General features: G+C 37.7%; 1 protein-coding gene across 1 annotated transcript in view; it reads right to left on the bottom strand.

Moving 5' to 3' along the window:
* dnah5 (dynein, axonemal, heavy chain 5) overlaps positions 1 to 13,949 on the bottom strand; it is a 106,280-nt gene that overhangs the window by 52,917 nt on the left and 39,414 nt on the right. Inside the window, exons 26-41 of the mRNA XM_053679503.1 lie at positions 13,313 to 13,531; positions 13,087 to 13,149; positions 12,689 to 12,927; positions 11,429 to 11,669; positions 11,151 to 11,350; positions 9,594 to 9,747; positions 9,268 to 9,431; positions 8,765 to 8,921; positions 8,116 to 8,328; positions 7,642 to 7,866; positions 6,220 to 6,392; positions 4,325 to 4,503; positions 3,016 to 3,203; positions 1,010 to 1,204; positions 650 to 784; positions 212 to 319 (exon numbers count right to left, since the gene is read on the bottom strand). Coding sequence (XP_053535478.1) covers positions 212 to 319; positions 650 to 784; positions 1,010 to 1,204; positions 3,016 to 3,203; positions 4,325 to 4,503; positions 6,220 to 6,392; positions 7,642 to 7,866; positions 8,116 to 8,328; positions 8,765 to 8,921; positions 9,268 to 9,431; positions 9,594 to 9,747; positions 11,151 to 11,350; positions 11,429 to 11,669; positions 12,689 to 12,927; positions 13,087 to 13,149; positions 13,313 to 13,531 — 2,853 coding nt within the window. The remainder of the gene's footprint in view (positions 1 to 211; positions 320 to 649; positions 785 to 1,009; positions 1,205 to 3,015; positions 3,204 to 4,324; positions 4,504 to 6,219; positions 6,393 to 7,641; positions 7,867 to 8,115; positions 8,329 to 8,764; positions 8,922 to 9,267; positions 9,432 to 9,593; positions 9,748 to 11,150; positions 11,351 to 11,428; positions 11,670 to 12,688; positions 12,928 to 13,086; positions 13,150 to 13,312; positions 13,532 to 13,949) is intronic.

The raw sequence follows: 13,949 nt of genomic DNA, 5'->3' as shown, positions 1-13,949 counted from the left end.
CTAACACAATTTTAAAAATTTAGTAGCCTCACACCTCCAGGGTTCGATCCTGAGCCCTGTTTGGAGATGCACGTTCTCCCCTGTGTCTTTGTGGGCTTCTTTCATGTTCTCTGCTTTCACGTATATTCCCTTCTGCAAATCTGAGAACGAGTGTGCACTTGTTTTTCTAGCTTGACATTTGTACCACAAGACACATTTCTCTGACCCACACCTGCTTATCTATGGCTGATTCCAGCTGAGGGTATCCCGCCTTGTCCAGTTGTATTCCGGGGAAAAGGTCTTCGATCAGGCTCAGAAAAAGCGGCTCATCTTCATCAATCTGGTGGCAGAACCCAGAAAAAGTATAGAGCGATACTAAGGGACAAAATGAAAATGCTAGTTTTCCTAATAAAGCATGCTCTTCAAAGTTCTCAGTGAACATTTAGTGCTTTGAAGCAGCATGTCCAAAAAAGATACATGTATACAAACTTTTTCAATTTTTAACATCAGTATGGAAAATACTCAAAAGGTGAAAACAAACTGGGAAGTGGCGCTGAACCGTTGCTAATAATTAATCATTAATGGCAACGTGAATGTTTTGAAAAATGTTTGTGTTAGAAAAATTATTTTTAAAATGTATGATTGTACAGGACCGAGTCGATGTTCTTACAAGTTTGGACAGGTTCATGTCCCGCAGCACCCTCATGACGATGGTGGACTCGGTGTCATTGGGGTTGGCCCGCTTGGCTGCGCCTAATGTGCGCAGGACGGACAGGATGTTCCTCAGACCAAAGTCATAGTGAACCTGAGAGATCAAGGAGAAAACAAACTATGTTGATCATATTATAAAGGTAATGAAATAGAAATTTGAGAAATTGAGACAGGTCTGCAGTTTTCACACACAGTTGATCAGAACTGTTATTTATCCTGTACCCTTAAATCAAAGCTATTATTATCGTATTGTGGTGTGAAAAACACTTTAGTTACTGAAGCTTCTGGAATATTTCATTGAAAAAATGGACTTTGGTACCTGTTTGGAGAGCTGCTCCTCACACAGTTTATACAGGGTGAAGAACTTCCTGGCCAGCTCGATGTTGTCGATGAAGCCACAGCTGGCCAGTTTCACCCGGATGATGATCTGCCGATCCGGAACCATCATGGCTACTGAGCGGAAGTTGATCTTCAGGTTCTCTGGGAGTTCCTGACGGCCCGCGTACCCAGGGTTCTAAATACAATATGAACGATGACAAATATTTTGAGCTTCAAGGTACACAATTTGGATATAAATTATATACAAAGTATATGCCGCCCTCCCAGGTTCTACATAGAGCCCTACAACAATGGGTTTCCCTTTCAGAAAAGTTTTAGTATAGGTTTTCAACTTCCTTAGGAAGCGAAGAACTTTAAACAGAATCAATTTTACATAATTTTTTTTAGAGTACTGTATTTATTGCACTATATGTCTTGTTTTTTCTTAGAATATAGAATATTATAGTATTTTTGGTGTATATACTTAAAACATAATATATTATCAGAAGATAATATATAATCTTATAGAGTTATATAGTATTTACAGTACCATAATTATAGTACAATATTTTACAGTATTTACTAATTATACTACTATACAGTATTTCCTATAGAATTCTAGAGTATTTATAGTACTACACTACAGTATAGCATTTTCTTATAAAATATTTACAATATATTTATATTATTATTCTTATATTAGTATTTTATTATAGAATTTCACATGCTTTATAGTACTATATTGTAGTATAGTATTTTCCTGTAGAATTTTATACTAGTTACAGTAATATACTTATAGTATGGCATTTTATTGCAGAATATTCTAGTATTAATTGTACTACACATTTTTGTATAGGATGTTTTTTCGTAATTAGTATTATACCTATAGTATAGTATATTTTAAAGAAATTGTAGACTATTAATTGTATCATACTTGCATTATATAGTCATAGTTGTATTATATTAATTGTACTCTAATTGTACTATATAGTATTTTCCAATAAAGTATTTATTGTGCTATACTTATAGAAAAGTATTTTTCAGTAGAATTTTAATAGTTTACTATAACTCATATCTTTTTAGTGAAGTATTTTTTCTAGAGAACTATATAGTACTATATTTATTATATTGAATTTTATTAAAATATTTGATAATATTTATAGTACTACACATATAGTATATACTGCATAATATACCGTATGTATTTTCTTATAGAATTTTATAGTATTTAGAGTGCTGTACAGTATAGTTATTTTGTTATAGAATTTTATATTTATTGTACAATATGTATCTATAGTATTTTCTAATATTTATTGTGTTATACTTATAGTAGGTATTTTTTATATTTTATATATATTATATTTTTTATAATATTTGTAATACTATACTTGTATAGCATTTTCTTATATAAATATACTGTGTTTATAGTATTATACAGTATTTTCTTATAAACAGACACACTTTTTTATACATTCATATAAATATGTTTGTTTGTTAATTATTTTGTATATAGACACATAAAAATCTGCATCTACATCTAGGCATCAATTTATTAATTTTTTATCTCCACCATATACTATACAGATAATAAGGTTTCAAATTTGCCCTTGTTCAAACTTCCCCATGTTTGTCTATCTGGGGGGAAAAAACAAGTGGAAGTAGCACGGTGTGATCGGCTGTAATGAAAAGCAATCCTGTCCGAATGATCTGACAATGCTATTGTTTTCCTCAGGTGGAGAACAGAAAAACCCCTCATCCGCACTGCTTGTGCTCTCCATGGGGAAAAGTCACACGTTCAAAATAAACAACCATTTTTGAGTAATGAATCAGCATGTGATTGGAAAGGATGAAAGCAGTCAGCATGAAACTCAGACATATGTATGATATTAAACAGATAATTTACAGTGTATGATTATAATACAACACAATATTATGGTTTTCTTTATATCACATTTTCCTCTCAGATATCCTTGGATCACGGTATAATCCCCCACTACAAGATCTCACCATGGTGAGGAAGAGGCCGAACTCAGGGTTCATTTCTACCGAGTCTCCATCAGTAAAGATGAAGCTCTTTCTTCGCTCCTTCTTGCATGTGAGGATGATGGAGATCTGCTGTGCTGCAACAGACAACACTGGCAGCTCGATGCGGTTGAATTCGTCAAAGCAACCCCAGGAACCCGACTGAGCTAGACCTTCAGAAACAAACAGACGAGCAACTGGTTCAGTTTCTATTCAGTTAGGAAAAGAAGGGACTTATGGTGGACACTTCACATAATCTAAACCTAATAATAACCTAATAATAATAAATATTACATAATATATCAATTATACATAGAAGTAACAATTTACTTTACCAACAATTTTCCTACTTACCAAATACTTACTTTTTATTACTAGTTACTTACCAGATATTTACTTATTATTACTAGCTACTTACTACTTACCTATTAATTACATGTTACTTAATATACTCTAAAATAAAGTGCTACAAGTCCTAGAAAATTCAATATACATCCAACTTTTCTCGTATAAGTTACATTACTGTATTAGCCGTTCTTTATAGAGTAGCTACATCATAGCCTAGTGACTGCTAGCATATAGACAACTTCTCATCTCTATACCTGATGAAAATTGGGATACACCATGGTCAATGCTGCATGCAACAGAAATAATTTTGTTTTTGTTTTCAAGCATGATAATTATTGAATCATTTTACTTCATGAAACAGTTTATTTTTATCTATCTATATGTTCCTAATATTTAAATTGTAGATGCAGTTTTTCACAGATTGGTGAACTTCTGCCCAGCTTTATTTCTGAAAGACTCTGCCTCTCTAAGACACTCTTTTTATGCCCAGTCATGTTGCCAATTAACCTCCAGATGTTTCTTTTAGTAACACTTACTTTTCCAGCCTTTTGTTGCCTTTCTTTTCTGAGACGTGTTGCAGCTATCAAATTTATAATTACCATATTTTTTCCTTAAAATGGTACATTTCCTCAGTTGAAACATTTGATATGCTTTCTAAGTTCTATTGTGAATAACATATGGATTTATGAGATTTGCAAATCATTGCATTCTGTTTTTATTTACATTTTATACAGCGTCCCAACTTTTTTGAATTATATAAATATATAATGTGTGTGTCTGTGTGTGTGTGTGTATTCACTGCCTGCTAGAGGTACAGCACTGAAAACCAAGTCTTAAAACTACAGTATTTCTGTATTTTCTCACACTCACATTGTATCTCAAGAATATGGATAAAAAAGAGACATATGTAGCTAGCTTAAAACACCCAGTGAAAAACTATTCTTGCCTTTAAATATTCTGCCAAGGCCTCGGAAGTCCATCTGGTCAGAGCAGTTGAAGACAACCACGTATTTTCCCAGACAGCGGCCCATGTCTTTGGTCGTTTCTGTCTTTCCAGTTCCAGCCGGTCCAGCTGGTGCTCCACCCATACTCATCCCCAAAGCCTGGGCTAAAGTAATGTAGCACCTAAATCAGGAAAAAAAAAAAAAAACAACAATTGTATGCATCTCTATAAGTTATGCATTATCGTCTCTACCTATTTCAGTCAATAAGAACCAACTTCATGCTTACCAAGATGTGGAGCCGCAGTGTGACAGTAGAACCAATCTGAACTGAGGGTGTTCTATCTAGCAACAAAATTCTTGCTACCAGTTCTGAGAGACTACCAGATGCTGGTGGGCCATGGCTATTGGATACATCTATCACCAGGGTTGCAGAAGTTTGGATGGTGCAAAATCTACACAGGTGTGCCCACTCATGGTTAGCCTCACTGACAGCAACTCCCTTGCATAATGGAGCAATGGTACAGTGGATGCTCTATTGAGACAGAGAAGTGGTAGCCCAAATCAGGGAAAGGATTGACAGGGCACAGTGATGCCAAATCAACATTGTTGATTGTGGTTCACCCTGGTAGATCTAGACTGGGTCAGGATGCACTGGCCTACAACTGTCCTCACTGTACACATTTCTGCCCACGTTGCACAAATTTCAGCCACCCACTTTAGTTTCCACTGTTGCTCAGAACAAATCTGTTGTCCCAAATGGAGAGATACAATTGGCACCCTCAGTTAGCTTATGTGCAGCTGTGGGTTTGGTGCTTCATAGTGATGTACAGGTTGAGGATAATGATCAGTGAACGGCTGGGGGCTCATAAACTTGTCAACACCTTACTCAAGGTACCTTCCTCCACCACACTCCCCAAGAGCCCAGTGTGGGATCTTGTCCTTGTATGGTCCCTTATGTCTATTAAAACCCACGCTTATAAACCCATGAAGGATGACAAACTGAAATGGGTCTCCTTAAATACTGCTTTGAGTAAAAATAATTTGAGTAAAAAGAACTGCATGGCTTGGTGAAACGTTGCCTTGCATGGGATACTGGCCAGATGATTCTGGGGTGACCATGTGCAAGTCATTAAACCCAAAGTTATTTAATTTATTTTTGTTAACCAACTGATTGGCCAGTACATAATCTGCAGTACCTTTTTGACTGAACAACAGTGATTCAATCATTAGATTAACTGAACTGTCAGAGAGTAAATACACAAGGAGCATCCCTGTCTAAACAGTGAGACTGGGCCAGTGAGTAGTGGACGTCATCACCATAGCCTTTAGGTGTGCCAGATGCCCAGGAACTCTACACAGAGTGTCTCCTACTCATGGGGATTACTTAGAGGCATAATGCTCCAGATAGTCTGTTATATTCCAATCTGGGCATCACCGTGTACCTTCTACAGGATCTACAAAAATTACATTGGCTCTCATTATGGCTTAAGTGTAGGGGGTAATTTCCAAAGACCTTTCCAGTCTGTCCTAAAGTGAGTCAGTTCCTCACCCAGAAGAATCCATGTGATTCTCACCCAGGTTCAGAGGGTGAAATACAGCTCTAGTTGTATATCTAACCATGGTTCTTTAAACATTGAAAACTGTGTCCTTGCCATTCAGATCTAGAGAAGGTTCCAGAGAAATGCCTGTATGACAGCACTATTTATTTCAAATTCTACACCATATGGTAGTCATATGTTGGTTATCTGTTGTTCACAGAACCACAGTTCAATATGTAACCAGCATTTTAACTCACGGTAATGAAAAAACAATGCTGAGTCTTGCTTGAGAAATATAATTGGACAACACTGTTAGTTTAATTAACTAATGAAATAAACACCCCTGCTCCCAGGATTACCTGTCTGTTAGTGGAGTGATGACAAGCCTGTCAGTGCAGCCCAAAAACTCATTCTGATAAACAAAGCCCACATCTGTGATGTTGATCAGCATCTTGTCTGAATCTTCGTTGAAGTAGAAGCGACACTGCTTCAGCCATTCGAAGTCTGCGGGGCTTTTGATGTGCAAACGACACTAGAAGAAAAGAACAAAAGACAAAAACAGCAAACAAAATGTTAGAAGACATTACAGGAACATAAGAGGAATTTTAAAGAAACTTTAGAGCAACATTAGATGAAGGCTAGTTGCCTACTTGAGGAACCTTAAAGGAACATTGCAGGAAGTTGAGAGGAACCTTAGAGAAACATAAGTGATTTCAAGAACCATAGACAAACCTTAAAAGAACTGTTAGAGGAATGTTAAAGGAACATCTGAGGAATATTACAAAAACTTTACAACCTTAAAAGCATTACATTGATGAGCCTTAAATGAATGTAAGAGGAACATTAAAGAAATGTCAGAGGAAATATTTGAAAAACTTTAGCGGAATATTACCTTCAGGAATCTCAGAGGAATGGTAATGGAATATTAGCAAATATTATGAATTCATATTGACATACTGCTAATAATGAATGAAAGCTTGCAGAAGGTGATTAGGGTCGACTGGATTGTATGTATAGAAGGGTAAAAGGTGATAAATAATTTAAAAATGGTTATAATTATTGTTGATAAATTTCGGTAATGATTTTGTCTACATGTAATCACTAAATTGAATCAATAACCAAGTTAGCAATGCTGTATATTTATCTTTTTCATGTTCTTTTAAATTTCCTGACTGTGAGACTTTTGTGAGCCTCAACAAGGTAAAATGCAACAGTGGCACAATTACTCCTCCGTGAAAGTTGAAACTCAGTTAGAAAAGTGTGTGAGACAGAGCTGGTGCAGAGCAGTTATATAAATATATAAAAACTTACATAACTCAATATTGCAAATCTGGCTTCCGTTCAAAGCACGGATAAACAGAGTTGTGTTATATTTGGAACAGGCCAAGCAGAGTAATTTGGTTTGCAGTCGTTCAAGAGATTGCCTTCTAACTTGTGCAGAACTATATAAACACAGGTTTATTTGCTGAAGGTTCTGAAGTTTTAGGAAGCTGAATGTTCCAGCAATTTCTTATTCATACAAACTCTAAAATGGAATTGGTGCAAATGCAAACGGCGAAGTACAATGTTTGCATATGAATAAGACCGGCTGAAACCTGGCTGAGAATTTAGTGCTCCATAAAGCTTCTATCTACCTGATAAAAATGGCTAATGAGTCAAGATACAAAGTAAGGGGGTGTGTTGTGTCTGTGTGTATGGGCAGGTTTTTGTATCAAGCAAAATGTGTTTTAATTTCCAATTAAATATGAATATTTTTCTCATTCGAAGTCTATTTCGCTCACCAAGTCGTCGAAGATGTCCCTCTGATGGACGTGGATGGTGATTAGGGTTTCGTATTTAGTCCGTTCCATTGCGCTCAAGTCCTTGGTGGTCATGTCGATGAGAGTGTTGAGGAGATCCAGGAAGAACTGATTGGTTTTGGCCATAATTTTACGGTCATAACGCGCATTAGTCAAAGCTTCTTCTGAATCTCGAGTCCAGATCATCTGGATTCCCAACAAACCAACCTAAAGAAATATGAGATAAACAAATTAAAAACAACAATAGCAACAATGATAATTGCTTTTTACTGGAAGAATTTGTAGGATGTCATAAAAAAAAATAAAAAATTATGGTACGAAGTGTCCAGGTGAGATCATTTTTAGACAAACTTTAAACTTTAAAAGCAGATATAAGAAATGCCAACGAAGAGTACTGCAACTGCCCTGTTAAATATCTATTATTTGTTACATTTCAGAGGCTTAACCCTGGAGTACCTGTGCAGGGAAGGAATCCAGGAAGTCAATCAGATGGAAGGCAGGGTCTTGGATTGACATGGCCGCTTGACGGATGATGAGGTGCAAAGACCTCTGGGATTCCTTGAGGAGGGCGTTAAGCCACACCTCTACGTTGCCCTCGGCGGTGACGGGCCGGTCCAGCTCCACCGTCTCACCCTCACGTGATGACATGGCCAGGATACGATCATACATCTGAGGTAACATTTTCAGTCATTTTTCATCAGAATGTGAAGAAATTGCATAAACGCATACAATACAATAGTATTTTTTGACTTCGAATTATATGCCTGTATTAATTTCATGGCTACTTGTAGTTCATTAATAAAGGTAATAATAATAATAATAATAATAATAATAATAATAATAAAGTATTTATGCTAACCTCACCCTTATATCAAACTATCCAACCACTTTTCACACAAATTAAGGTTAAATGTAAATGAAATCGACACATAAAGAAGAGTTACTAAGTGGTAGCAGGAGATGGAAATAAATTATTTTTTAAAATTTTAAATGTAAATTCATTAAAATAAATGAAGTAAATGTTGTGTTAAGATGATTTTTTCAGCTTGAAGTAGTATTAGGTAACAGATTAATAAACAGATCTGAAGCCGCAATAAAGCTGTACCTTATCATGAAAGCGGACAGATTTGATGTTGTCGAAGACGTTAAGCAGGTGAGCCTGGATGGTATGAGAGTCAGACGCCTGGCCCAGGATCTCCAGAAGAGCTGGATCAGACACGAAGAAAAAACGAGGGAAGAGCAGACGCTTCTTCTCCAGATACCTTCAACCAAAAGATGACAACCTGTTTAGCAGAACTTTGACAGGATAAAGTTGTACATCTATGACCTACTAAAGGCTTCAATGTTGACATATTTGCTGTTTTTTTTTTTTTTTTTACTATTTATTGTCATTTAATTTCCTATTGCCTATTGTTTTCTTTTTTTTTCACTTGACCTTTAACCTGTAACTTGACACATCAACTACAGCAACCTGCAAATCAATACATCTGCTCATGTCTGAATGTGAACCTGTCGCCATTCCATAAGTAAGGAATTTGGGGAACATTTTGGGGCTGTGCTGTTATAGGAAAATAATCTTCAACTGGGTTTCCATGGAAAATAACATACCCAGTGAGGGATTTCTGGCACATCTCAAGTTGCTCGAGCAGGTGGGGAAGAAGCTGGCCCATTGTCTCATCACCGACACATGACTGCACAACGTTGGGCATCTCGTGCGCCCGTGTCATGATCTTCACCCAGGATTTATCGATGTTGGAGAAACGCTTGGCTTCCTGTTTAGGGTGCAGGGCAAAAAGTGTCACTGGCAGAGGCAGAATACTTCTAAAATATATTGGTATTAAAAACAGATCTTCTTGTTTGAGCCCATCAGACAGCATTTCGAAACATGGGCATGCACAGAAATATGTAAGAAAAGTGATAAAACTGCAAAGCACCTTGGGAAGCTGTTTGGCTATATCTCCACCCACAAACACAGCCTCCAGGTAGATCCAGAGGTTCTGCACTGTCATCCAGTTCTCAATGATGTCAGTGGTATTGGACAAATTCTGCACCCACTTCTGGATCTGAGCCTTAAATGGAGTGTTGTACCTGGAAATGTGTTTGGGGTGAAAATTATTTTCGTTGTAATCTTGCTTGTTAAGGCGTCATACACTGTGTCACCAGTTTAGTAGATACACCCATCAAGGACATAGTATTGCACATACATTATGCCTACATATACCCACCTGTACACCTGCTCATTAATGCAATTATCCAAACAGCTATTCATGTGGCAACAGCACAATTAATAAAACCATGCAGATACAGGTCAAGAGCTTCAGTGATTGTTCATATTAAACATGAGAATGTGGAAAAATATGATCTTAGTGATTTTTCACCATGGCATAGCTGTTGGGTTCAGAAGGGCTGGTTTGAATATTTCAGAAACTGCTGATCTTCTGGGGGTTTACAGTATACACAGAACGGTGTGAAAAACATTTTTAAAAAAACACCATACAGTGGGTAGCAGTTCTGGACGTGGAAATGTCTTGTTGATGAGTAAAGCGAAAGGCCATACTGGTTGAAACTGACAGGAAGGTTACAGCAACTAAAATAACCACTCTTTACAACTGTGGTAAGCAGAAAAGTATCTCAAAACCCACAACTCCTTGAGGAAGATGGGCTACAACAGCAGAAGACTATGCTGGGTTCCACCCAGGAGGCTACAGTGGGCACAGACTGATGTGGAAGTACTTGGGCAGGTTGAAAACAAGCTGCATTCTGGATCAGCTGCAGGGGTTGGATGGTACGCAGGGGCAGATCTGCAGGAAGCAAGTTGCAGTAGTCCAATCTTGAAATGCGAGACTGAACAAGCCATGGATAGAAATGGCTAGATCCTCCATGATGTTCTGAATGAGAAACGTGCCTGACTGAGTCAGGTCAGCAGTATGAGGACAGAATGATACTGTAGTTGGTTGTCTAGAACTACCCCAAGGTTTTGTGCAGTGCAAGAAGACGTGACCCAACAATTCTTCAGGGATATCACAAGATCTTGATGTAGGGATGCATGTACAAGGATCTACAACAGCGAAGTCTTGCTGAAATTTGGTTTCAGCTGATGAGCTGCCATCCTTGATGTTTGCCAGACATGCTGAGATCCAGAAAACAAATCTAGGAGGCATTTCACTCTGTGTAAATCACTTGACAGGACTGTCAATTATTTGCTGCATGAATCTACAGTCTGGGCTAGAAAGAAACCAGCCCCAATCTCTGAGCCACTATCTATTGGTGGTGCTGCTGATCATGGTTCAACAAAAGTTTTTCTTAAAAAAAAAAGAATCCACTTTTAACAGCAAATAAGATAATCTGGATGCCAAAAATTATGCCTTAGTGTTATGTATTAGCTCTAATGGGAAATCTATACCAGCCAGCCATGGCTATACAAGACTCTTAATCAGGTCTTGTTTCTAAATTGATAGCTAACTGTCACAATTAGGAATTTTTGCTCTCACCTGTTGCTCATGAGTGATCCCAGAACCATGAGGCTGTCCTCCATGCTACTAATTATTTCAGATGTGCTGTCTCCACGCAGCAGCAGCTCTCCACGGCTTTTAAACTGCGCAAACGTGAACGTTTTGTTGTCCCACTCGGCGATCACCTGCTTCAGTTTCTGCTCAATGTCTCGCTCTTTCACGGCACTAATGCAGATATCCTACCACACAAAAATAAAAATGACGTATAGTCCTAACATTACTGCGAATGTTAAGAGTTAGGAAAATTGAGGTCTCACTTCAATTTCTTCTTTATACTTGAGCAGAGGTGCCTCCATAATGTTACGCAGCTTGAAGGCATCAGATTCCACTTCGAAGGTATGGCCCGTAAGCTCGGTGATCCGTTTCCAGTGGCGCGTCATCATGGCACGGTCGGCCATCAGCTCCAGGAGTGGGCAGCACTCACTGAACTCATCGATGCTCTTTTTTAGATCCAAAAAGGCCTGCCATTCCTTTAGGGCACGAGGCAGCTTACGGCATCTATACACAAATTATTATAAATGACTGTACACTTTCTAATTTTTTGATTATAGATTTTTCATTCTAAACAGGTAAAAACATGGACAATTATTAATATAAAACATCACTTTTAGACCTTTCGTGTATAAGTTTTCAGATAGATGTTCAACAAGTGTTTTTTTTTTTTTAAATATATATCTGTGTTTATATTCAATTGTATACTGTTGGAAAATTTAAGAAAATATGTTATGATCCCCATGTATAGACATCAATTTCCATTATGTAATTATTATATGCACAAAGATTAACAGTTTCTGGGGATTCTGTTGGTTTGTTGATATGAATGTCATGATTATTGACAATTTCCAATGTAAAAATATCTACATAATAAAGACACTCTTAACATGGAGTTTTGTTTAATATCTTAAATATTTTTTAAAATATATATTTATTCATAATTTGCTAAATATCTGCATGAAATAATATTCTGTTAAATGGTTATACAGTATGAAAGTCAGCCCAGACACATTCTTTGGTAAATAATTTTTTTGGGGGAAATCTACTGCTTAATCTGTATGCATAATTTTATTATCATTTTTTATTTCTTTACATTTTCTTAGAAAATCCAATCTTACATTTCATTTTGATATCCATCCATTTTCCATATCGTTTATCATACACATGGCCGTGGGTCATTTTGAGAAAAGTATATTAATAAATAATTACATAAATTAATAATTAGATAGATAGATAGATAGATAGATAGATAGATAGATGTATTATTAATGTACTTTTCTTAATATTGCCTTTGTAATTCTGCTTCATTTTTGACAACCGATAAATAAACATTTTGATAAATGAATAAACATTTTTTGGTTGTGGACTCAAACTAAAATTCTCCAGATCTGCCTTTCATTCTGCTGGAGCGCAAGATTCGGCGAGTGTGACTGAAATCCACTTCTGAATTCATCCTTTTTAATGCAGCATATTATCACATATTCTCTTGCATTACATTAGAAATATTTTTTCTGGTCACTCACCGTGCCTGAAAGTCCAGGAGCTCGTTGTTGATCCTCTCGATGTGGACGTCGGCCCAGAGGATGTCGTAATAGCCATTGACGGTGTCAATGACGTTGTTGTAGAGGCCGTAGAGCTTCTGCAGTAGTGCCAGCTGCTTTTTAATATCCAGCAGTTGAGGATGCTGGGTAACGGGCAGGCCAAAGAGCTCCTCCCCACCGGTGAAGGTGATGTATTTGCGGTGGAGGTTGTCAAAGCGGTTCTGATACGAAAATCGATGTGATGCGAATAAATACACAAGCTCATATACACCTAATGTATATGAGATTGTTGGATATCCCATTCCAAAATGTTATTAATATGTAAATGTGCTTATAATGTTTTCATGAAAGCTAACGTGATCGTGGTCATGTGACTTTACCTGAAACATAATGAGTCTATCACTGGCGTCCTGGGGAGCCAAACCCACCACCATGGGTCCATCCTAGAAAGAACACATATGTCATTGAGCAATGTGTATTAAAGTAAAAAAATTTTTTTTTTAAACAAGTTTTGCAATTGCTACAGTGTGTTAAGAGTTGAAAAGCTTTCATGCTTAACCTGATGTGATGCTACAGCAGTTGTATGCGCCAGCTCTGTCAACTGACCTTCTCATAGTCACCATAGAAGTGCTCACAGTCGTCTATGAACGTCTGCACGTTGCTGATTAGCTCTTCCCGGAAATTGGGCTGCAAAGAAACGAGCTCGTTCTGCACTTCAGCACTCCGGGTCAGAAGCTTCTCCCAGGCGTATCGCAGCGTGTCCACTTTCTCCATTTCCTCTTTCGCCACCGAGAGCTCGTATTTATTCAGCATGGCATAGGACTCCTGAGGAGACATGGACAGGACAGTGGAGAATAATACTACTACTAATAATAATAATCCGTCCATCCATCTTCTATACCGCTTAATCCTTTTCAGGGTCACAGGGAAACCTGGAGCCTATCCCAGGGAGCATCGGGCACGAGGCAGGGTACACCCTGGACAGGGTGCCAATCCATCACAGGGTACAATCACATACACACACTATGGACACTTTGGACATGCCAATCAGCCTACCATGCATGTCTTTGGACTGGGGGAGGAAACCGGAGTACCCAGAGGAAACCCCCGCAGCACGGGGAGAACATGCAAACTCCACACACACAGGGCCATGGTGGGAATCGAACCCCCAACCCTGGAGGTGTGAGGCGAACGTGCTAACCACTAAGCCACTGTGCACCCTAATAACAATAATATTAACACC

This window comes from Ictalurus punctatus, chromosome 1 (assembly GCF_001660625.3).
Source record: "Ictalurus punctatus breed USDA103 chromosome 1, Coco_2.0, whole genome shotgun sequence".
NCBI classification, from domain to species: Eukaryota; Metazoa; Chordata; class Actinopteri; order Siluriformes; family Ictaluridae; genus Ictalurus; species Ictalurus punctatus.
Note: the sequence above shows the minus strand (reverse complement) of the source record. Positions and strands in the feature narration are given on the sequence as shown.